General features: G+C 31.7%; 2 protein-coding genes across 6 annotated transcripts in view; one reads left to right on the forward strand and one right to left on the reverse strand.

Moving 5' to 3' along the window:
* Nucleotides 1-25,656, forward strand: part of LOC111054487 (voltage-dependent calcium channel type A subunit alpha-1) — a 1,036,091-nt gene that overhangs the window by 968,380 nt on the left and 42,055 nt on the right. For 3 of the 5 annotated variants that reach the window (XM_039432654.1, XM_039432656.1, XM_039432655.1), the window contains exons 28-30: nucleotides 10,748-10,864; nucleotides 11,917-11,982; nucleotides 16,952-17,043. In XM_039432654.1, coding sequence (XP_039288588.1) covers nucleotides 10,748-10,864; nucleotides 11,917-11,982; nucleotides 16,952-17,043 — 275 coding nt within the window. Of the gene's footprint in view, nucleotides 1-913; nucleotides 986-2,349; nucleotides 2,410-10,747; nucleotides 10,865-11,916; nucleotides 11,983-16,951; nucleotides 17,044-25,656 lie in introns of all 5 variants that reach the window. The other 2 variants (XM_039432652.1, XM_039432653.1) reach the window with 2 other exon arrangements.
* On the reverse strand, nucleotides 20,489-24,066 carry LOC111054488 (transcription initiation factor TFIID subunit 3). The gene has a single exon (XM_022341526.2). It carries the CDS (start codon nucleotides 23,471-23,473, stop codon nucleotides 20,651-20,653), a length of 2,823 nt encoding a protein of 940 aa, XP_022197218.2. The 5' UTR covers nucleotides 23,474-24,066; the 3' UTR covers nucleotides 20,489-20,650.

Consider the following 25,656-nt stretch of genomic DNA (forward strand, 5'->3'; position numbering starts at 1 on the left):
AAAAAATAAAATTCATTTTCAGAAAAAACTTGGAATTGTATAAATATTGTAACCTTGTCATAGATTGAAGAAGGCTCCTAAGATGGGCGATTGCCTCTGAATAAGAAAACTGGGACTATAGAAATAAATCATTCTTTTGTGAATTAACTATGAAAACTACTCTGAACAACTCATTCAAATTTAATATTTCCCATTCATTTAATCAAATCATCGATGCTAAAATGCTTTTGAACTAATAAATATTAAGAATTCTCTTATTCAATTCGAAGATGAAGAAATTCATGTTTAGCTACTATTTGTTTGAATAAGGTGAGGTGTCTTCAATTGAAGTAACATTCTAGAAATGCAGTAGCTTCTAATTTGGAAATTCGATGTGTGGAATGAATTGCATAATATGTTAAAAGTAAGCGCTCTTACGCACCAACATCTCTCACAACATTGTATCAACCTAATAGAGTGCATAAATCTAATTTAACTACTAATCTTAATTAGAGGAAATATCTAATGTGAGTAATAGGCCTACCAATATGACAGTTTTCTACTTGCAGCCAAAGCACTGTTATCAGGCTCTCTAGAGGGATGTTTTCTCAGCTACGTTATTCTCAATGTAGAATAAAAACTCACCCGAACACTCATTTATTACGTATGCTCAGTGTGCAAATTTGAAAAGTTTCTACTTCATTTATCATATCACACTGGCTGAAAGCGTTGCTAATGAAACATCTCTCTACCAAGTAGATCAATTTATTCAATCCCAGTTCTATTAATTATTTTATAGCACAGTTCACCACCATGTAAAACTATACTTAATTAAGTAATGTTTTGTAAGTGCAATTGTATATATTAATACTACTACTACTATTACTACCTATTATTCTGTACTGATTTTAAAATGGACAAACTATATAATTAGGTGAAGAAAATGATAATGGGAGGAGGCAAGAAGAAAGCGAGCACTTCTCGTAAGTGCGGACAGCTCGAAGAGGTTAGTCCTAGACTCAGAGCTCAGAGCTCACAGCTCAGAGCAGAGCACCACTTGACAACATTCAACAACATTGAAGCTTATCCATAGTAGATTTCTGTACATTACTCGTGCGCTTAACATTAAGTAATCAACTAGGCTGGCTCGTTGATATGCTCAGTCAATAAACTATTATTATATTAATGGCATCGCTCCAGCTTTGTGCCAGCTAAATTTTCGTCTCGGCATATATGATCATTTTCTTTTTCATAACTATATTATATTTTTCTAGTTACTTCACAATAATTGTGTACGTATTTCAATATTATATTACGTAATTGAAATCTCAAATTTTGTATCGGAACGCTCTCACTTTTTTCAATAAATATTTCGTAATGTGGCCGCTTGATGTAAAATTTAGAAAAGTTTTTCTGTCGTGTAAAAATCACATTGTAAATAGTCGTTACACATCAGGTATGGGTAATATTCGTCAATCCCTTACTGGTCTACCGTATAAAGGGTGCATAAAAAGTAGCACATTATTTAGTACTTGTAATTCATTATTTTCACAAGTAAAGTATGCAACAAAATACTCGTGGTTGATCATCGCACAACGAATGAAAAAACTACCAAACAGATGAATGTGGTAACTTTTTGTACATATATAATTTTGAGCTAAATGTTTCATTTCATTCATCTTCATCTTCACCTTCCATTCAAAAGCGATATATCTCACATGGTGATATATTTCACACTTTTGATCTAGATTTTCTCACTCTCATTTATTTATTTTTTTATTTCATGAACCTATTTATATACTTATATTCCACTCTTCTCTTACACGTGCTCATTCTTTCTATGCTCACTTCTTTCACATTATTCTTCGCCAGTAAATAATCATAACAAACTATTTCTATTCTACTCGAACACTATAATAATCAATATTGATAATTAATCACAAGCAGTTAACAACAAATAATTTACATATTATATAATGCTTGCTCTAATGCATGAACGACAGTAATTGGCTGAATAACAGTAAATAAACAGTAATATGGCTGGCAAAACAGTGCAATTTATGGTACATATAATTTCTTGCACAGCTGCAATGTGAAGTTGGTTGGAGAGGCAATATTTTTCATAGCCGATGCACAATGTAAAATTTGATTGTAGATTTTTGGAATAAATAATTTTTGAAGATAAATTGCATTGTAAATATCGCACCAGCGCTTAATTCGAAAACAATGCGGAAAAATTCCGGATTGGAGCTGAAAAGAAAGGATTTTTGGGGGTTTAGGCAGGCAAAGGTATTTGAATGTCTCCTAGCACAGATAGTGCTTCGGCCGCCGCTTTCAAGCTGTGTCAAGTTTAGTTGGGTTATTTTTTAGGAGCGACTCAACTCGCAAGGACCAAATGTGGCTGGACGTCCAGTCGAGCGCCGAATCGAGGTGAGAGGTCATAAAGCTTTGCTCCGGCGTTGCTCTTCAATAGAATTGCTTCATTTGACCAGAAAATCCAACAATAATATTACTAGCTCAACGCTTTTGTCGTGCCAACTGCATAGAACTCAGCATTTTGGCCGTATTTTATCAATAATCGAATTCAGTTTTTTATGACCCTGAATTCATAGTCTTATAGTATCTGTCATGTTTTCTCTCCATATTAGTCGGATGTTTTCATTTCTTACTAGCTTACACCTCCCTAAACTCCATAGAAATCCTCTAGAACAACCAGTTCAATAAATAGCTTTAAGCCTACTAGTTAGTTCGATAGATGACCTCTAGAGGGCCTTATAAAAGCTTTCTTTCAAACTAAACAAAACAAACTTGAATCTCAATCTCTCCAAGTGTCATTAAAATACTAATCAGATTATAAAATCGCGCTTATTACTTGAAAAAAACATTTACTGAATAAATAGGACAGTGCCAAACTTTGTTCAATACCTTACTTTGAAAACTTATAAACTGATCCTGTTAAAATTTTAATTCGCATTTTAAAAAACCAAAGCTTTTTTTAATCAACTACTCATGCTCATACTAACGCTTCAGAGAGATTCCATTATGTTCTGCGTGCTTTCTTCAATTTTATCATTTGTGCCGTAATTGTCTATCAACTTACTATCAACAGTCTTTCTATCTCCATCATTCTCATCACATACCTTATATGATATTGCTTTTGTTTGTGTCTTCATGCATTCATTACATCACTTTAAAAGGCTTTCGATTTTGTAAAAATACTTTAATCAATCGAGGATTCTTTTTTGAAAAAATCACAGAGAAAAGTCCCATTGTGTCTCTAACATTTCTATTTGAAGGTAAGTACTTAGTTTGAAGTTGATTTTATCAGCTCTTATGTTCAACTACTTGCAGTAGCCAACACGCCTACCGTATTCAACTCATTCATGGTGCATCCCATTTAATCAATCAATCATTCACTCAACACTCTAGAATCGATTCATAGTAGGCTACCTATATTTCATCTGAATCTATCACACACCTCTCAGTTATAATTATTATTCATATATGTTTACCTTCCCATTCTTCATAGTATCTGATTTATTTTGAATTACTACTTTCATCCTATGAAATGTTAATGGGAGGTAATTTCATGGCTACATTGGATTAGAGTACACATTCCCCATTTATTGATAACTCTTATGACTCATTAGCGGTGATTTCCATGGCTTCGATTAGTTTCTGTTAGATCCATGTCAATGTAGTGAGTAGAAAAGTGGATCTTTTTCTTTCTTCATCCGGCGCTACAGCCCTAGGTGAGCCCTGATCTCCTTCACAACACGTCTCCATTCTTCTCTTTTCAAGGATCTCTCTTTCCATCCTCTCACCCCCATCTTTCTCAGGTCATCGATTACTTGGTCCACCCACCTGTTTTTTTGCCTACCTTTTTTCGTCTGCTGTGCAGCTTGCTATTAAATATTATTTTGGGCATTCTAGCCTCACTCATCCTCATCACATGCCCCAACCACCTTATTCTTTGGGCCTTGGACGAAGCGTACTATATTTTCTCCTTTTAATAATGTTTCTATTTCTTCATTTTTTCTTATTCGCCATTGCTGCCCATTAACCTGAACGGGACCGTAAATTCTTCTTAGGATGGATCTTTCAAAGTTTTTAATGCATTTTCGTCAGCCATATTCATCACCCAAGTTTCCGCCGCATATGTTGCTACTGAACGCACCAATGTTTTATATATCGTTATCTTGGTGCTCCTGCCGACCAACTTATCGTACTTTTGAATAATCTGACATTGGCATAGTAGGCCCTATTAGCTGCTTGAATTCTTTCTTTTATATGAGCATTATTACCTGTGGCATTTATTGGGCATCCTAGATACTTGAAGTTCTCTACACCTGCAAACTTTTTGTTATTGACGTAGATATTTCTTGGTACTTTGGACTTGACTGCTGACACACACAAATATTTACTTTTGTTCTCATTCACAACCAGTCCGACTTTTTGTGCCTCAATTTCCAGGATTTTGTAAACTTCTTTCAAGCAAGCCACACTTCTATCCATTATTACCACGCCATCGGCATATGCACATACTTGATGCATCTTGTTGAATATGGTACCTCTCTGATCCACCCTTTCAATAGCTTTCTGGAGAGCAATGTCGAACCGTACTGCTGAGAGCCCATCACCCTGTTTTACACCATCATTAAAATGAAAGCTTCTGCTCAACCTATTTGCCATCTTTACTTTGGCTGTAATAGCAGCCATTATCATTGTGATGAGGTTAACAAGCTTAGTCGGAAAGGTAGATAAGTTTTTAAAATTTGTGAAATATATTCATAATAGAAAATGTTTGCAACGCAGATATTGAGAATACTCTTTAATCAGTCCCCGATATGGCCTTGAGCTCTGTGGTAAAAACTATTGTTCAACCAATCAACCAAGGCATCTTTAGACTTGATAAATGAATCATTATTTCCAGAGCTTCAGAAGCTATGTTTTGAATTGATGGTACCGATACTTTAATCAACAGTTATATTATAAAGTAAAACATTTACTTATTCGGGAAGCATCAATTTCCTTCCAGTATCGTCCCTTAGCTCTTAGATAGAGCTGAATGATATTATTCCTATTAAGGCAAATTTCTAGGCTGATTTCTGGAAAATAGAGACCATTTATAATATTAAGAACAAATTAAGGAAAAGGAACAGTTTTGGGCTAGGCCTGTTGGTCATATTATAGAATGTATAATAAATTAAATAACATTTCAAGTAGCTCTCAACTGCTAGTTGTGTATTAGATATAGACGGTATTTAATAAATTAATAAAAACAATATAAAAATCTTGTAGTACCCTTTATTTTTTAAAAACTTTAAAATAGTTCAACAACTAGTTTTGACCCTAGGTTATTTCCAAGTTGAAATGTAGAGAATAAATGAACAAGTTGATACTATATAATATGAACATATGCTTATTTTCATATTATATAGTACCTATCAACTTGTTTATTTATTTTCTACATTTCAACTTGAAAATAACCTAGGGTCAAAACTAGTTGTTGAACTATTTCAAAGTTTTTAAAAAATAAAGGGTACTACAAGATTTTTATATTGTTTTTATTAATTTGTTAAAAAGTAGCCCATGTGAGTGAAGTGTTTTTACGATCTTTAATATATGCACTAATTGCATTCATATCAAGATATACTGTTAATTAAAAATGTTGATGATTGAATTTTCAATGGCCATAAGATCTATGAAGTTTCGATAGAAATGTGAATTTGAATGGTTTATCAGGTGTTGAGATGTTTAAAATTTGTTGAGAATAGTCGATTGAATAAAAATTATCACTCACATTGTCGATCGAGGCTTAAAAACTCTCCAGTTTTATTGTTCAATAAAAAATCCTTCCTCATAATTATCATTTATATGCACAAGGAAATTTTGCATGGAGAAATTGGTTCTGGACCTCTCTCATGTATCCAAATAAATATAAAAAAATCAGAACTACAGTATATATTGCAAGCACACTTTTTTTATGTCTATATTGACTGGACTATTAGATTCTTACTTGGTGATTTCAGTAATTGAAGCAGATATTTTGAACAACTAAAATGTTCATTCCCATAGAACAAATTGCATTATTAGATAGTGGCATAGATAGTGTACACCAGACTAGAAAAATAGAAGGCATTGTATTTGCAATGTGATTAAATTTCTCCAACAATCCATTCTGTAAAATATCATTTTTTCATACATATTCCTCTTAGTTCATGTTTTGTAATGGTATGTATTAATGGTGTATTGATGTTGCAAATGCTGAATGTTGTGATTTAGAATTGTGTTGTATATCTTTGTTAAATCTTTAGTATTTTGATGTTTGAGTTACTTGATCAAATACTCACTAGTTTGAAAGTATTTGAACATTGAAGATTACTGAATTTATCATGAATATTTATCAATATTGAGGTTGAAAAATTAAAATATTATTTCGTTAATGAAAACCTTTGTAGCCTTTGTATCTCATTAGCATGCTATTCGAAATTCATTGCATTTTAATTACCCGTAAAACTGAGTTATTTCAAATGAACACATTTTCATACAAACAACCTCATCAAAAACTAGTTCAATATCAAAACATACAACTTCTCTCCCAAAAAATATTGATTCAATAATTATTTATTCTCCTCTACAAAATACTTCCCAATAAAAATTATTTGAGGATAGCATTTTAATTTTGCAAGACTAAAATAGCTGTTGTGCATTTCTTAAACAAAGCATAAACGTTCATGTGCATGGAAAAATTGTCATGGATTGAATGACTTGTATTTTGAATGACTTGAAAATCTTAAAGTAAGAAACAAGACATTCAGATTCAAATTGATTATAAATGGAAATTATTCAAAGTATTTAATTTCTCTTTGTGTTTCTTCTCCTTCTTTTTAAATATTATTCCTAGTGTTTCTCACTAGAAAACGCTCATATCTCATTCTTCATTTGAGCTCCAAGTTTTCTTTTCAGTAACTATATTCCTGATTTATTTCTAAAAGACCTCTTGATAGTTTTTTTAATTGGAATTAATATCTTGAAAATATAATAAAAATGTTCGAGTTATTTCAATAAAAAACCTGTATTTCAATGTCTATTCATCTTTGAAATATGATACATATGTATATAAGATAGTATATAATTTCAAACTTGGTTATTAACCTAGACAATGTTACAAAAGTTGAACATAATTCTAATAACATGTTCTCACAAATTCGCTAAGCTATGTAATTTTATCTCTACAATCATTTTTGCCTATAACATATCCTGAACCTAAGAAAACAATGCTATGGTAAGTGTATTTGGAATTGTTTGGTTTTGAGTAGGCCTACCTACTCCTCGATATCCAGACATTCAATTTCTGAATGCAATTCCTGCATGATCTTTAAAGGTTCCAGATAGGTAATACTTAACGATTAGGTAAAATTTTCTTGCACCATTTTATTGAAGTATTTTTTAAATAATTCTACGAATAATTCATTTTTATTGTTATAATTCAATGTGTATTTCATAGTTTTTTTTATTATTAGTTTGTAAAGCTTCTTATTTCCATTATTTACTCAGAACAGTACTTTTGATAATATTTCCACTGATTAACTTATTCATCTTTTATAATAATCCTCAATTTAAAAACCCCAAAATTTTTCAATCTAGAGGAGGACCCCTGGACGTCTGTTTAGAACTAGAATACATTGTTCCAAAAGTCACTTATTATCCACTTCTCGAAAATGTTCATATATCAAAAAGATTAAAATTTATTTTCATATTAGAATAGAATAGAAGAAGCGTTTATTGAATAAATAAGCTACCTTAAGCTTCAATTTATAATAAGAAAAATAATCATTAATCAATAATATTTCAAATGATTCCTCTTGTGGATGTGGAATACTACAAACTCAGTCATCAAGCTACAGCAAAATTCTCTATGTAGAAAATTGCTATTTTAGTTATAGCTGATGCTATTGTAAATTTCATGTGTCGATTCCGTGATTTTCCTTCAGAGGAAACCGAATGAAAAATAACAATTTATTAAAAATACAACTTAGTTTTTCCCCATATAGAATTTCCAATTAATGGTTATTTATTTTATTTATATCTATTAATTTCTTATTACATGTTCATTTCACACGAAACCTATAGTGACAGCAAATCACTGAAAAAAAAAACATTTTTTTATAATTCCAGCACAGTTAAATTAGTAATTAGATTATTTTCCGTATTGAATCATTCAAGCACAATATTCTTCCTATAGTAATTTTCAACTTCCGTGCTTTATTGAGTATTTGCATGTTAGCACACGATTAGAGGTTTTCCTTTTTTATAGTGATTACCTTAATCAATAACAATATCAAGTGTTTGATATCATCATGTTTAAAAATTATTTCAATCAGTCTTTTACTTTAATCAGATTAGAAGCGATAAAACCAAACGAGAAAATTAATTTTGAAATAAAACTTATAAAATAATTAAAAGAATGTACGGTTTTCCACCCTCCCAAATGATACATTTTAAAAAGTGAGAAAAATTTATATTGTAGTTTATAAACTTGAGCATCCACTGTGTATTTCAAAACGTTTGATGCCTTGCTTGATGAAATGCAACTCCCATTTAGATGAACTTTCACGAAGATAATCAAGTTTAATCCCCTGTAGAATAAAAATGTATAATAGGTAGTCTTCTGTAAACCATAGAGATAACATTTTTTGATTTTATTTAGTATTTTCAATCTAAGAGTTTTCTAGGTTTTTTTAGAAAGCACAATGGTCTAGAAGTTAGTGTCTAATTAGAGTTCAAGTCCTCTTCAATAAAATCTAGAATTTTATTATTTTTTAATATCAATAATCAAGTGCTCCAATAATCAGAATACATTGATGATGTATTCTGTCATGTGAATTATATTACAATTAATTATTCTTTTCTGAGACTTTTGTTTTATAAATTATTCAGTAGTCATACTTTCCAACTCTTCGACTGTTTCCTCGACTTACATCCTACTTCTATTTTTTGTATAGTTATTATTTTCATTCTTCCACTCTGTCTTTTTATTTATTTTTGGTTTCGACTTTTTTCCTATAAATGTAATAAATGGCATTTCTATTAAAGCTACATTCAAATCCAGTTGGATGATAGTAATTAATGCTTTGACAATGAATGAAATGTGATTGTACGAATTTTAAAAATAATTCAAATAAATTTTAGGTTTATTTAAAATTTAATATTTCAGATTTAAATTTTAAATTTACCCATTTTCTAATAATAGCATTAGTTATTACATTGTTAGCCACAAAGACTCATGCAATCAATAAATAGTTTGCCTACAATAAGGAATTAAATGTTTACAAACTTTTTCAAAAGTTTTTTGAAAAAAAAATTGATTTGACAGATTAGGAACAGATACATTCTTTAACTTGAATATTTCGCCGTTGATGATTAATGAAATCAGTGTCATATTTTAAATTAATTTGTTATTCCAATTTGGATGAGATAAACTTCGCTCAGTCTTATAGGTACCTTTGTTTCATTTCCATAGTCAATAATGGCTGCTCTGATACGTAATCTCATTCTATTTCAACTTGCTTGATATGGGTTTTCAGTATAACATAATAAAATATATTCATTATAACATGTCCAGTATAACATGTAACATTGCTTTTACAACTAAGGCAATTGCTAATAGTTGTCTACTTGTATAAACAATACATTTCTATTGTCAAGTGCATTTTGTTCTTTGTTCATACGAAGAACACTAGATTGAGATTGTATGATAAGGTTAGCATACTATATATTTGTAAATTTCATCTTAAAATTTATGTGCTCCACATTATAAGTCAATCATTATTTAAACCAAATTATTTTTATTTTTAAAATATGAGTAGCTGAAAGAAAGTAAATGAGGTGAGATACATGCAACTATTTGTTGAATGTATAGCATCTTATTGACTGAAAGCCGTGTTAAGAAAAAAGCTGTATATCAACCAGTATCTATTAGATAGTTGTGCTGTGCGTAATATAATAAGTGCGCTGTTTATGTAATGATTCGTTCGAATGCTTGAGTTTGTATTCACTAGGCTGAAGCAATGTCTAGTCTAAGATGAAGCTAATGCTTGCAGAATTTTAATATGTCGCAGGGCTATTTTAATGTTGGATTGACGATGAATCATAGTGTAGGTACTACTGTATTAGAGCCTAAAATCTATAATAGATTACTCGCTTTAACTTTACAATGAAAATATTCAGCCTAAATTCTCGAACCAAGCCTCTGTATTATAATTTTTTTTCTTCAGTTCTTATAATAAGTTTATAATCCTCTCAAAAATAATTCAATAGTCAATAATAATTCTTCTATAGAGGAATAGTCTGTCTTATTTCCTAACTCAATTTACTAGTTTTTTATTCTCTAGAATTTAGTTATTCAAGAATTAGTTTTCATTTGTAGTATCTTTCATAGCAAATTATGCTGTTTTATGTTGATTACAACAAAATTAGTACTGTAATTTTATACCGTTTTATTAGTTTTATACCGTTTTATGTGGATTTCATTTATTAATCCATATTTGGGTACAGAAAATTAGGCACTGTAAATATTTTTTTCTAACTGTATTCTCATTTCAGGATCAGTGCTCTACTGTATTGTTAGTACCGTACAGAATCTCAGTTGTTTTTATTATTGGCTTTTTGTGTTTCAACCTTCAAATTTTCCAATTTATTGAAGACAAAAATATTGTTTTTGACAATACTACCTATTTAAGCTGTTGCTAATATTGTGTTCTAGGACAACTCATTCAATGTTGGATTTTTGAGGCTTTTCCGTGCAGCAAGATTAATAAAATTGTTGAGGCAAGGATACACAATCAGAATTCTGCTATGGACTTTTGTGCAGTCATTCAAGGTGAATAAAGAAAAATTAAAACTTTTATTTGCTGTAAAACTTTACTAAAAAACAATGAGCATCGTCAACAAGGGAATATTTAAAACATAATATAATACAACGTATGTTGTAGATCACATTGTGAAATGATGCTATGATATTTCAAGTCTAAATTTACACTCTACTCTTCCAATCAAAAACTCTCACACAACTGACAATAAAACATTGATCAATTAGGTACTATTTTGAATTCCATACTTGTCAACTATTTATTTAGCACAACCCCAGAACCTTCTCTGTCAAATTAGTGAGTATTATCTATAATATTATAAATAAAAGAAATGACATATACATGTACGGGTTACGAAATATACAACTGACACATTATAACTAATGAACTGATTAACTTGCAATTTTACACAAAGATTCTGAATTTACTTAGGACGGATGTAAGCTTATTTATATTCTTATTAATCAATTAATTTCATTGTAATAATTAAAAACAAATCTTTTCAATGTGTGATTCACAGTTTAATTTCATTGTAATAATTAAAAACAAATCTTTTCAATGTGTGATTCACAGTTTATGCCCAACCAAACAGAGTTTTTTTTCAAGTGAATCCGTAGCGTAATTGGTAGCACACGTGACTTAGGCGGGATGCACACCGGAGAAACGCATTTCGTGAAGCCCTCTTTCATGAAGCTTGTTTCATGCAATCCGTTTCACTCGCGCATGCATGCAAAAGAAACGTTCCCTGCTTAATCTTATCAGTCGATTGCGAGCAACTTTCGTTTCACGTTTCCTGAAACTTTTTTCACGAAACGCGTTTCTCCGGTGTGCATCCCGCCTTTGAATGAATGGTTGCGGGTTCGAGATTAACTTAACTCATTTTTTGCCAAGAATTTTCAACTTTGATGAAGATTATCCAAGTAATTTTGACAAAATGATGAATAATTTTTTTATGTTTCCTGGGCATAAGGAGAGTGCATTTTACATCACAAAATTCCCCCAGTGCAATGCACGTGTTACCTGCTAGTGTAGAATAATTCTCATACTTATTTCAATTTTACAGGCCTTGCCATACGTTTGTTTGCTCATAGCCATGCTGTTCTTCATTTATGCCATTATCGGGATGCAGGTAAGTGATCGTTATTGTCAATCGCACCTCATTAACTACTGATGTCGAAGCGTATCGTCATTATTATAATCCATTTTTACTAGAATAAGCTAAGAATATCACAATATTCTTATTGAGATAGAATGTTGAGGATTCCCCAAATTATTATCTGCACTAAAGGAGTCCATATTTCAAATCTTCTTGAAAAACTTGTCAAATAAGGAATTGCTCATGTACAGCTTTCCAAAATTTCTTCTTTATCTTCTTGACCTTAAAAAACTCCAGATTAAAATTTATTGAACATTAAAGTTTTCATAGAAGGCTATCTTCCTACTTATAAACTAATTTATGAATTCTACGTCACATTTTAATATTCCATGAAGCTCAAATTCAATTTCGTGATTATCACGAAATTAAAATAATAAATGCTAGGCCAGGTTTCAGAATGCTAGGCTTTGTTTAAAAATGAAACATAACATCTAAAAAATAGTACACTATTAATGTAGGAAACCCATGGTGCTCTTCTCTCAGGTAACGATCTTCATGGATTTTGATTTTTGAATTCTAATAGAACAATCCTGCTAAATCTCCATTATCAAATTTCAGTAAGTTTTCAACATAATGTCTTGAATATTATCAAAAACTATTTTAATGTTTAGTTATACCTTCCAGTGAGTTTACAACATAATGAAAACTATTTTACTGTGTCGTTATACAAAGTGAAACTAATGTGCTGATACCTACAATTTCTGATTGGATGTATCAAACACGTCAATTAAACTTTAGAATGATGATTCATTTCGGCTAATAGTATTGAATATTTCTAAGAGTACTAGTCAGCAATATACCTTGGGAATGAATCTGTCTACCAAGAAAACAAATTAATCAATCTACCAAGGAATGAATCTGTCTATATAAAATTCTGGTTTTAAACTTTTTCCAATTAATTTAATATAATGCATCAAAAATCCCTGTTCAATAATTGGATGCAAAATAATTTTCAGCGTAGAAATAAAATAGCTGAGAAACGTATTTCAAGTACCTGGTCAAGCTCTAAAATATGAGACCCTCAAGAGTTTTAATCATAGAAAAATTATTCATCCCATAATCAAATACAATGTCTTCTCAACATAAATTTTATAGACCAAATTATCCACGTTGCTCTTTAATTATTAGCCTGTACTATTTGTTCTGTAAAATAATTTTTTTCTTTGAAATAAGCTATCAAATGTATGACGTATTAAGCTACTCTATTCAAATATCGAACCAATTACATTTTTGTTGAAATAATTTCTAGGTATATTGTTGAGTTGACACTCAAAAATAAGCTACATATATGTTTTGCTCTATGAACGATTTTTGTCACTTTTGTGTCACTTATATAGTTTTCTATATTTTTATCAAGTTTTGACGTGATACCTTGTATGTTCCATGTTTCACATTGGTATGATGTATTCATTGTCTAGTCTTAGATACAGATGTCCATAGATTTTAATAGAGTTTTTGCTAAACTAAAAATCTATATCCACCCTAGATTACTAGAATTTTATTAGTTTATTTTAAGTAGGGGCCAACATTCGTCTATTACCTTCAATATCAATCCAATTTTTCAAGTTCATGCAATTTATCTTTTTTTTTTAATTTTTCGCACTTTTCACTCCATACTTTATATATGTCAAAAACATTCAATTTTTTTTATCTACTCTCATTACAATTTAGTCCTCTGGCAAAAATCACAGACTTTCTAACATTCTTGATTCCATGAGTCACATTACGTTCATGACTACTTATCATATGACTTATTTGATTTGTACATGTATGAAAATAGATTTAAATGAAAATCATCATCCTCAGCAGAAGATTTATTGAACCAGTTTCCATGAATAGAACACACGTTATAGAATAATTCTCTGAATTCTTTGAATCAGATAGTTTCCGTCTCTTATCCAGTTCTAAAAACAATAACAATATTTTATTTCTTGTCCTTGTCACATCTCGCTCACTGCTCAGCACACAATCATTCATCGCTCATTCAATGGCTTCAATACAAATTTATCATTCTCAATGAATCTTTGATTTTTTCATATTTTTGAATTCAAAATATTATCATCACACATTTCAAAGTAAGGCCCTTCTTTCAATATAGGTTGGAATTACTAGAATTTTTGCTCATTCATTTAGCAGTTCAATGAGAAGTAGATCTTACTTTGAGTTTTCCTAAATTTTGACTTCTCAAAATACAGTGTATTCTTCTTACTGAATCTAGTTAAATTTTGATAGTTGTGGATAAGAAGTACCTTTGTACTTAAGTTGATTATTTGACTAGTGAATAAATAATGCTAGTTAGGACCCAATGTTGGCTACATGCATGGGGGTGTATCTGTTAAGGTTTTTGGCAACATGAAGTTTATACCTGAACAGACAGTCAATCGTCACAACAACTTTCAAACGTTCTTCGGAGCTTTGTTGCTGCTCTTTCGGTGAGTGGGAACCCAATCTGATGGCGTTCCGCATCAAATCCGCCAATCATCCAAATGTATCAACTCTCCTGCATTCATGTACCGTAGGCCTATCCTACTTCACTTACTTGATGCACTATTGCATCCGACACTCGCTATTATTTTCTCACCATCAACATTCATCGTAATCTTCATTTCCAACTTGGTTGAAAAATCATAGTTCAAAGAAACAGTTCTTTTCATTTATAGGCCTATAAATAGGGAACAAATTATGAGTTATAAAATACAAGCCATATTTCACTGAAAAAAGTGCTACCTCGTATGGTTTTGTATTCGTTTATAGAAGATTAAACCAAAAATGGAATAATTGGCTTATAAACCTATGAATATGAAGAATAGAATAGAAAGAAAAACTAGAAGCCTTCTCACCTTCTCGCACATTCCGATAGTTATATTTTAAAATAGAATACGAAGATACATAGATTCTTATGAAAAGTTATAAAAATATATACGTTATTTAACAAGGATATCAGAATTTTCTACATTCAAGACAGTATTACATCAAAATTTGATTATGGGCAATGATTTGCAAAAAATCAATTCTATTTGATTAAATTCTTATTTGTTCATGGCTCTGACTATTAATATGATATAATCAAGTAACGTACATACATAAGATTATCATATAATAGTGTTCTGGACTTTACTTTCCATTCTTGGGAAATTTCTATGATTAGAATTGAAAAGCCCTTTTGTAAGTATTCTACATGTACCTATAGGTTTCGATGCTGTAACATAAACGTTCTGAATTGTTATTAAAAGTTCCAACAATAAAAATAGGGAATTACTGTAAATCGGTACGGATGAATTCATTCCTCTTATTGAAATGTTGACTAAAATCTATTGCAATAAAATCCCTCCTAAAAGTGTACAAAGAATCGTTTAAAAGTGATGAAATAATGTGTTATGAGATAGGGTCATAGATACATAGATTCTATCATCTTCATCATGATCATCACCCTCCAAATATGTATTTTGGCTCAAATTGTTAGCATGGTAGAAATTTGGATGAAGCGGATTTGATGGGGATTCTGGGCGATGACCACTTGAAAGTTCTTGACATCCCTGTTTAGTGCTTGATTGTTGCCTCTTACGGTTGGTTGGTTATACTCGTATATAGATCTTAGTTGTAGGAATCCAGTTGTACAGTATAATAAATGTAAATCTTAGTTTCCATAGAATGTTGTACAGGCTAGCTAGAAAAAACGATACGGTGTTGTTCTAGATGGTCCGTGGTAACTTTTACATTATTTTGTTTCAATCTCATCCCATCTGTACCCTTACACCCTTCTAAATGGTGAATTTTAACATCTAATAATATTGTTAACGATGTATCTTAAATGTTTCATAGTAAAGATTATACATACTATTTTCAATGTAGATATCATATTGGAAGTTTCAAAATTATTGAAAGTTTTGCAATGAAATAGCCTATTGTTGTGAACATTCTGACAAACTCTTTTCAAATGTTTTATGGACACTATGAAAAATAAAATTGTATAAAAATCAACTATTCATGAAATCAATTTCCCTTTTTTCTTCATGATCTGAAATAATCAACAATATCTCTCTTAGATAACATCTATGGAGACTCCACTCCAATGAAAAATTGAAATCTCAGAACTTCTATTATACGAGTTTTTGGTTGAAACATTGTGCTTATTACTGTGGACTCATTATTGCATGGGTACTTGTATTGAAATTATTGTTGTCAAGTTATGTCTGTGCACTTGAGTATTGTGTTATATTGCACCCAACCCACTCTAGGTTAGCTGATAATGGCAGATTTCTACTCTAGCATCCATCAATAATTATTAATTGGAATTATGTTTTTCAATTGACAGATTTCTACTCCAGCATCCATCAATAATTATTAATTGGAATTATGTTTTTCAATCATGTCAATGAATTTGATAAAAAAGTTTTATTCCATTGGAGTTGGAACTCATCGAAAACTCACACATAATATGTGTGTGTGACTAGGCACTGATTAATTTAAGCGCCTGAGGATACTTTATTTTCCATGTTACATTGAAAAAACGTTTTTGTCAGTATCCAAATCTTTATTTTTTCTTATTATTTGAGTTGAGGAATATTTGTAAGTAAATGTGTAGAAATCTGCCCAAATCAGACAAAATTCAATATTCGATATTAGAGTTGTCTATACTAGTTATATTCTTTTAATTTGATAACAGTATAAAAACATATTACTAGCTGTTAGAATTCACCTTCCCTAACCATCAACTTGTTATGTATCCTAGACTAGTGGATAGATCTGTGTTTTAGTTTGGATGGAATCTTTGAGTGTGTGTGTGTAGTTGACACATTTTAAACAGTAACTAAAATGGTAATCAACATCTATTTGATAAGTGGTAGTATTGGTGGTGTGTGGTGCTAGACGTCTAACGATATTTGGGTGTATGTAACGATGCTTGTTCCTGCCTGAACTCATGATCGTGACCTTGCCACAGGTCTTTGGTAACATTGCGCTCGATCCTGACACTGCCATAACACGTCACAACAACTTTCAAAGTTTTGTTCAGGGATTGATGCTTCTATTCAGGTAAGTCACACATGTTTTCTCTCTGATTTTCATCGTTTTCTATTTCATCCTTACCGTACTCTACTCAATCGAACTAGCATTCAGTAGGCCTAGTCATTTAGCTATCATTCAAATCATTTTCAAAATTGACATCACACCCAAATAAAATGAAGACTAAACCATTTATTACTGATAAAAATACATCATCTGATTCCTACGATGTTCATTTTCACACAATCTAGGAGTGATCCGTAGGCTAATGAATAAAATGTTTGTGTAGCAACCTAGAGGTCCCAGTTTCGAACAAAGATCATAAGTCTGGTCATTATCGTGTTATCGTCAACTGTCGGACCCGGCTGCATCATGACAGTCTTAAGGGCCCATTGACGGCTTAAATTAGATACCATTCAGACTAGGTGGGAACGTCCCTTAAGGAATTCCTCACCAACAAAAATGCATAAGAATTTACTCATTCCACACAATATTATTTGGAGTTGAGTTTATTTGAAGTTGTTAGTGAGTAAAGCACTGGGCTATTTTATATACTAGGACACTGTATTTGCAATGTATAATTACATGAATTAATTGAAGTACCGTACGTACTCCAATAGTAAAACGTGCAACCAATAGCGGTTCACCCAAAAAAGCTTCATAATTTGGATGAATGCTCATATTTCACTGCGAATTGTCTCAGTTCTCACAAAATTATAAAGATTGTAGACCAGAAAAATGCTACCTATAAAAAATAGATGACGTGTAAAGCACGGCAAGCTACCTTATGCAATAAATTGACATGCCTAGTGTGTGTCTAGCCCAACATTACAGGAGATATAAATCTTCATCAAACATGCTCCTGTTTGAAAAACATTTTTCAACTTTTACACTTCTATCATAGGCAGCTGCTTGTTTTCCCATTGGCATACGTATTTTTTAATAGTTGCTAATTGTGTACTTTAAATTTGATACGGTATCACCCGTTAACTTGACTTGAAACTCGACCTGAGGGCGATACTCACCCTAATACCCGAGCTCTTCCGTGTGAAGCCTCCCTATTTATAGAACAGTCGGTCGCAGTGTAGATTATAGACTGGTAAACCGAAAATGAGCAGGCAATTATAAACAGTTGGGCCCGGTTGCACAAAAGCCGCTAAAATTTTAATCGTGCCTTTTTTTCGAAAAATCCTCTGATTTGTTCTCGTAAAATTAATCTCGATAAAAATTTAACCGGCTTTTGTACAACTTGCACTTGGAGTGATTGATTATATAGAAGCTCGAACGCGAGCGCGACCTACACTGAAAGCTACATATCGACCTGGCCGTTCTGTTTGTAGCATTGATTACTGGGTTTGAAATTCCTTAAATTAAAAATAGTGATTAATGTATTCGAAATCAACAAAAGTTATTAGCTGATAATTATAAGTTGGATGATAAATTTCATAAAGAACATCAAAATAAATGTAGGCTATCTTAGATAGTCTAAATGAATTTCGAAAAGTTCGAAATGGGGTTTATCATTTAAATCAGTATCATCTCTCTGACTGTAGACACACACGTTATTATTATATTTAAAACTGTAGACACACACATACATAGCGTGTTGTGCTTTCAATATGCTTAGAATATGGGCAGAGGGCAGCTTCATCCTGCATTGCTTAACTTCCACATTTTTTGAAAAAATAGTTGAATAGATGAGGGGATGTATTTGAAAGAATAATTTCAAAAAAATTGCTACAATATTTAGAATTTATTCTAGTATTCATTCTGCAGCAACTAAAGTACAAAAATCTAAAGTAGAAAGTTAAATTGACAGTATTTGTCGTATTTCGCTATAAATAATAATACATGCTTATTTAAAATATCCTATAAACTTCCAAAGCATAAAAAAATATTGGCAGTGGTTAACTAAGTAATAAGTTGAAAAAATTTAACTTTCTAATTCAGTAATATTGTTGAGATCATAATGCACAATATTGTATATAAGTAATAGTGATAGTAATGAATGGGGAAATACAGCTATTTTACAAAACTATCATGTATCATAGTCATAGTCTATCTAATAGTCATGTTTAATAATAATAAAATTTGAGTTACTGACTAAATAGTGAATGTTTCCTCTTATAGTTTAACTTGCAAATAGTTTCTTGAATTTGAAGCATGTTCTTCAGTCCATCAAATAAAAATTTAGTCATTGTTAGTTACTTTTCAATTTCGAGTATTAAAAAATTACATATCCGTCTTCGTTTATAGTTTAATATTCATCATCAACAAAAATATATTACCAATTCTCATTGATTAATATATACTTTAATTTCATGTGACATAATCATAATAACATTAGTACAATATCATTTATCAACATTTAACCATACTCTATAACTCATTCAATCACATTTTATTTTTACAATGGAATTGCAATATTATTATTGATATTTTTCAAAATTAAAAAAAGATTGATTATTCATTAAATTTTGAATGAGTCTTAAGCGCCTTCTTTAGATTTACAGAGATCGGTGAAAATCGTTCAGTTCTCTTTCAACTAAAATTCATTATGTATTTTATACGCATCTTATCGAAAGACCACATTTTTTAAATACGGGTTGATGTTTACAGAAATTGTTCTTACCCCTCTAATGAGGTACCTAGCCATTCTTACAACATATCAATCACATTATTATTGGATTTGATATTATTAAACTCAGATTCAAACCTAACTGAGAACCAACTCCAGCATTTACGTAATTGTTTCCTTTAAATATCATCATTCATTCATTTCTATCTATCTTGAAGTCATTCATACTGTATCATTCATAAACTTCAAGTCCTATGTAAATATAGAGCGTACTACTGGTCCCAGGTTTGTTAATTATTTCATGATAAATATGTAGTTGTGTATTGAAAACATCTTCCTATGAATTGTTGTCTTTTTCGTTTTGACTTTCAATGATAGAACCTGTGTTGTAAATTCAGTGTTGTACTTTTGAATGCATACTCATTCTCTTGTATTCTTTGTATAGCTGTTATTGTGTCGATTGTTTGCATTTTGTGAACACATTTACAACATTGCTAAATTTCACAAATAAAGTAGATTTAAAATTGATCAATGAAATACAAAAGGGACACAACACAGCAGATCCTTTAGATTATATATTTGCAGTTGAAAATTGCTCTTAGTTTATTAAAAATAATTATCATTTTTGTGTCAACTACTCGGAAGCTAGCATTTGAAGACTAGGAACAAATACCAAATTAAGTATTTTACATCAATGCTTTTCTTGTCATCTCGATACAGAATGTGTATCACAATATTAAAATTATGTTTTGGTGCAATGAATCAAAATAAATCTAGTCAAGAATTTTTAAATCAAATATCAAAGTTCAAAATTTATTTGTATATTTTATATGTAATTTATTCGTATTTCATTCGTCTCTAGGTTAGATTACTTTTGAATCTGATTTTTGTAATGAGATGAAATAGAGTTTAAAGTTACATTCACAACTTATAAATTGTCAAAAACTAAACTTCTATCTTAAACATAAAAAGCTAGGAACGGGACAATCTATGCTTGTACTAACATTTCAACTTACTAATTAGTTTTTAATGAACATTGAAATTGAAAAAGTGATAAGATCATTTACCCAACAACTTTTTGCGAAATTTCTTCTTCTTGTCACCGGCGGCCGCTGTATCTTTCCTGGCAATACAGTATTTGCAAAACCAGTCACTTGACTGGGGCGGAAGTTGGAGGCCGACGCACACCCAGTGATACCAGGCGTCGCAGCTGTCACAGCCAATCATCGGGCTACCGTCGTCCGGGCCGCGACACCCGGGACATATCCACACCTGGTTGCCCGACTCGTCGTAGTAATACGGCTGCGGCTCTTCCCCCCCTTCTTTCGATGGTTTCTTTGACTCTTTCGATTGCGGAGTGAAATTACTGCTTGTTGGCGGCTTTTTAGGCTTGGAAGAGGAGGGAATCGGCGTGGTAGTGCTGTCTATAGAATTGGAAGATTGTGGAGTAGCCGCTGATGACAACGTACTTTTCTTACTGGATTTGGGTTTTGCTTGATGTGGTGTTTTAACCGGTTGTGTGTCCTCTTTACTAGTGACATGTTGCTCTTCAGGCTTCTTCACTGGTTTGATGACGACAATCTTACGATGCGGCTGTTCACTGGGTGGTGGAGGTTCTGCGGCGGATAGTTTCAAAGTTATCTTGGGTACATTGCCACTATTAGATGATTTCATGTCGTCACTTGTTGATTCCACTGGAGCACATTGATCTTTTTCTTTCTCACGTTTCTTTTCCTCTCGCCTCTTTTCTTTCTTTTCGCGACTTTTATCTTTCTTCTTGATACCATCCTTCTCCTCTTTATTCTTCATTTTATCTTTTTTGTGTTTCTTCTTTTTGATTTTATCCTTCTTGTCAGAACGATGCTCCTTTTTCTTCTTATCTTCTTTCAGTTTCACTTTGAACAATGGAGGCTTATCAATGACTTCGGTTTTTGGCAGCTGAATTGTCTTAGGAGTCTCAGGAGTTGGAGGAATGTCATTTTTTGCATTTGTAGGTTGTGGTGATATAAGGGAAGGAGAAGGAGGCAGTAATGGGGAAAGTTGAGATTTGATTGGGGGAAGATCGTGCGGCACCGGTGGTGTTTTGATCTTGGGAACAGGAACCATTGGTGGGGGGATAAGTGTATTATATTTGTCAGTATTAGGTTTTGGAGTGAATAGATTGGAAATTTGAGGAGGTATGAGACCAGGGCCTGATGGGAAGTTCTCAAAAAATGAGAATACTGGTGAAGGAGTTGGAATAAATTTCATGTCTTTCAATGGTTCTATTTCGGGTGTTTTTGGTTTATCGATGATTTCTTCCTCAATTGGTTCGCTCTCAAGTTTTTGACTAACAGTATTTTGATTCTTTACAGGTTTAACTTTCTTCACCTTTGTTTTATCTTTCTTATGCTTTTTAGATTTGTTCTTTTTTATGGGAATAATGACTTCAGGTGTACGAGGTGGACCTGGTGGCGAATAAAATGCATTTTCAGTGAAATCGGTGTTAGAAGATGCTGGTGGGCTGGGTAGACACTCCATTGGAGAATGTGGCAAATCTTGCTTCTGGAAGTTTTCTTCTTCAGGCTGTGATATTTCCATTGTTGATGATAATTTTTCAGTATATACATCATTTTTTGGTTCCTCTACTGTTACTGAATCATCAAAATGCTCTGATTTATCCTCCTTGACTTTGGATATTTTCTTGAAAATATTCAATTTTTGTTTATCTGGTTCAGAAGTAAGTTTAATTTCAGTATCTTTCATTGGTGAATCATCATTTCCATAATTTTCTTCAGAGTTTCCACATACATCAATCTCGTTTTCCATAGAATCTGATTTAATCAAGGGTATGTTACTAGTAGAATCCAGATGTTGACTTTTGGCAGGAATTTTATGTTTTATTTTCTTGTGCTTACTACCACCGATTTTTTTACGTTTGATTTTGGGAATTCTTGGTAGTTTTTTCAGGGAACTACTGACATTGGAATGTGAAAGTTTAAAAGATTTCAGAGCTTTGAGTTTGGAGAGTTCTTTCATACCTACCAACTTCTTTACTTTTGAATCATCTAAATTAACCAAATCAACAACGTCACTTAGTTTGCTCTCATTGTCTATCTTTTTGGGAATTTTAATAGATTTCTTTTTAGTCTTCTTCTCACCCTTCACCTCCGGAGGAACAGTTGGATAAGAGGACGATCCTGAACTGCCACCGGAATATGTTGCTAGTTTACTTGGAGGTGCAGGAGTGTGGGCTTCAGGAAGCTTGCCTTCACGAGCTGGTGAGAGGAAGCCAGAAGTAGTCATCATGACACTGGAAATTTCGCGCAATGGACGTCCTTCCTCTTCATTCAATAGCCTGGCTTGCTTTAATTGAGGTGAAATTGAAGATACTGGATCACCAGGTCTCTTGAAATGATTTGATGGTGATCCAACTTCTGTACTGCTTGTTTCAACTGTCAGTGTACTAGGTTTCTGTCCATAATCCTCCTTTTCCAATTCCGGATACATAGCTGGAAGATGCTCATGAATATGGACTGGGCGTGTCACAACTTCTCGGCTTCCCGGTTTCAGCAAATTAAGATGCGATTCTTTGCTGATTGGGTACTTGGGCACTTCTCTTCGTAAAGGAATAGTAGCTACGTATTCAATGTATTCTTGCAAATCACCGGTATTGATTTTCATGTCTTGGAAAGCCAACCCCAAATCATGAAGTGTGGGTCGTGTATGACCAAACTGTTCTGCATATCTATGCGCGTTTTCAGCTACTTCTGTAATATATCTTTGTAAAACATCGGTAAGAAGTTGCAAGGGAGTAGTTTGTATTGAATTCCATCCAACAGTCTCACACATCTGAGCTACAACGATCCTCAAAATACTAGCACCGTAATCCATATTAGCCATTTTTGAATCCTAGTTTAATAACAACGTTCCAAATTGATAATTACTACTTACCAATAAATTGCCCTATTGATGATTAGGCTACTCATCAAGTTTATTTGATTTCAAACACAATTCTACGGATTCATTTCACTGTTTAATAGAAAAAATTGTTAAATTTAAAGCCAATAAACAATTTATAGGCAATAACATGCCAATGCAGTTGTCACTTTGACTGTAGCAAGATTCAACATTGGGAAATATTTGTTCAATTTTTGAGTTTATTCTACTGTAATTTTTTCCTGCATTCTACATTGCGGAAATGTAAACAAAGAATGTTTGCATTAGATTGACTCCAATTACACACGAATTATTCATAGCTTTCAACCAATGAATGCTATACAAACTTGTTTGCTGAACAATAATAAGTTGATGATATATTTTAATTTCCCAAATTCGAATTATTTGAGCTATTGGCCTTTAATCACTTGTTGAAACACAATACACAACAAACAAATCCGTGGTTTAAATCACTATCACAACAAAAAGAAAAAATGCTTTCTTCTTTATTAAACAAGCGTTTAGGTTTAGGTTATAAATCGATACTTTTGCAAAAGTCGCAAGTTAACAATGCATTATCGATACGGTTAGGTCGGTAAGCTATGCTGTCGATGTTTGTTCATAATATCAATACTGCCCCTCGACTTTGCTCTTAAGTATCGATATATCGTTTAATGTTGATAAAATGGAATTCAAACGTTTTTACACTTTAATGCAGTAAATTTTTATCTTTTCAATTAAAAAAAATAGTATTTTTATTTTAAAAATGGAGATTGATTTGAAATCATATTTCCAAGTGTAGGGCAAATAATATATTTACTTACAATAATTATTTACCTCTCTTTTAAAGATGTTAGGTCTACTAGTTTTTATAAAATTTAGGAATAGAGCATTTTTAGTCAAAAGCTTGTTTCTTTTGCTCAGTCATATTCATAAGATTTGTAATAAATGTTGTATTGAATAAATATAATTATAATTAAATAAAAACAAGTGAGATAAAAAATAACAAAATGACTAATATTGTCTTTAGACCTATTTTGTAAAAGTAATAGTTCCCGTTAAGATCAGATTTTGTTATTTTTAAAGCATTTAATGCTTTGTAATGTCAAATAAAAATTTCAATTTTCCTAATGTATTTTAAATAGATTAAGAATTTTTATATTGCATAGATTACTATATATATCGCATTTTGTTTTCTTTGAGAAACGACTAGTTTTGGGTATTTATCCCATTATCAAGTGTCAAAATAAGGAGGCTAATAATGATTCTTAAGTATGATAATTATGATAAGCAAATACCGGTAATATTTAATAATCCATTTTGACACTTGATAATGGGATGAAACTCGAGGTATCTCAAAGAAAATTGAAAGGGTGAAATTACTGTACTAGTAATTTTATTTAATAAAACTTCTAGGTAGGCTAGCCCTATTGAAATGAATAAAAGATTGATGTCCGGTTCCATCAAGCTCGGTCAAGACATTTGAACATGATCAAACAAAATAGTTACACTCTACAAATTAATGTGTTTTGGAATTATCAATAGAAGGCCTAACTATCAATGTTTCAATTAATTGATTTGGCTCAAACATGATCAGAAATTATTTATCAATAAAGTAGGGTCATATAAGTAAAAATAAACACTGCAAAAATTATTTTTCATCATGCAATATTATTTTAGTAGGGTAGGCCCACATATATATGTTTTTCAACTACCGGTAATGTTTGTGGGATCTGCTGCTGTTAAATAAGTATAAGCTTTTTACACTTTGTTGAAAATTACCAGTTGAGATGTAAAATAATTTTGAAATATTTACTCTACAATAATGATTTAAAAGTTTGTGGTTTATTTTAGTTTAGGCTACACATAAAATTCCCAATAATCGGGTTACACATTGAATAATTTGAGAGCAATACCGGCTCCTTAACTATTATTTAAATAAATCTAGAAAATTTTCAAAAGATCTTCTCTTCATTTACATAGACTAACTCTTTTTCATCTTTTCTGGTAAATTTCTCATCCATTTATAAAAATAAAACAATAATAATAATGTCTATTCAATTGGAAACTCAGTCACAGTTGTAATTCAGGAAAGCAGGAAATTCTTCATCAGTCTGATCGTTCTACACCGTGTATTGCATGAGATG

The sequence above is a fragment of the Nilaparvata lugens genome, chromosome 7, assembly GCF_014356525.2.
Source record: "Nilaparvata lugens isolate BPH chromosome 7, ASM1435652v1, whole genome shotgun sequence".
In the NCBI taxonomy this organism is placed as follows: domain Eukaryota; kingdom Metazoa; phylum Arthropoda; class Insecta; order Hemiptera; family Delphacidae; genus Nilaparvata; species Nilaparvata lugens.

Coding starts and splice junctions, on each gene's coding strand:
- LOC111054488 (XM_022341526.2), bottom strand. CDS start 23,473: ATGGCTAATATGGATTACGGTGCTAGTATTTTGAGGATCGTTGTAGCT.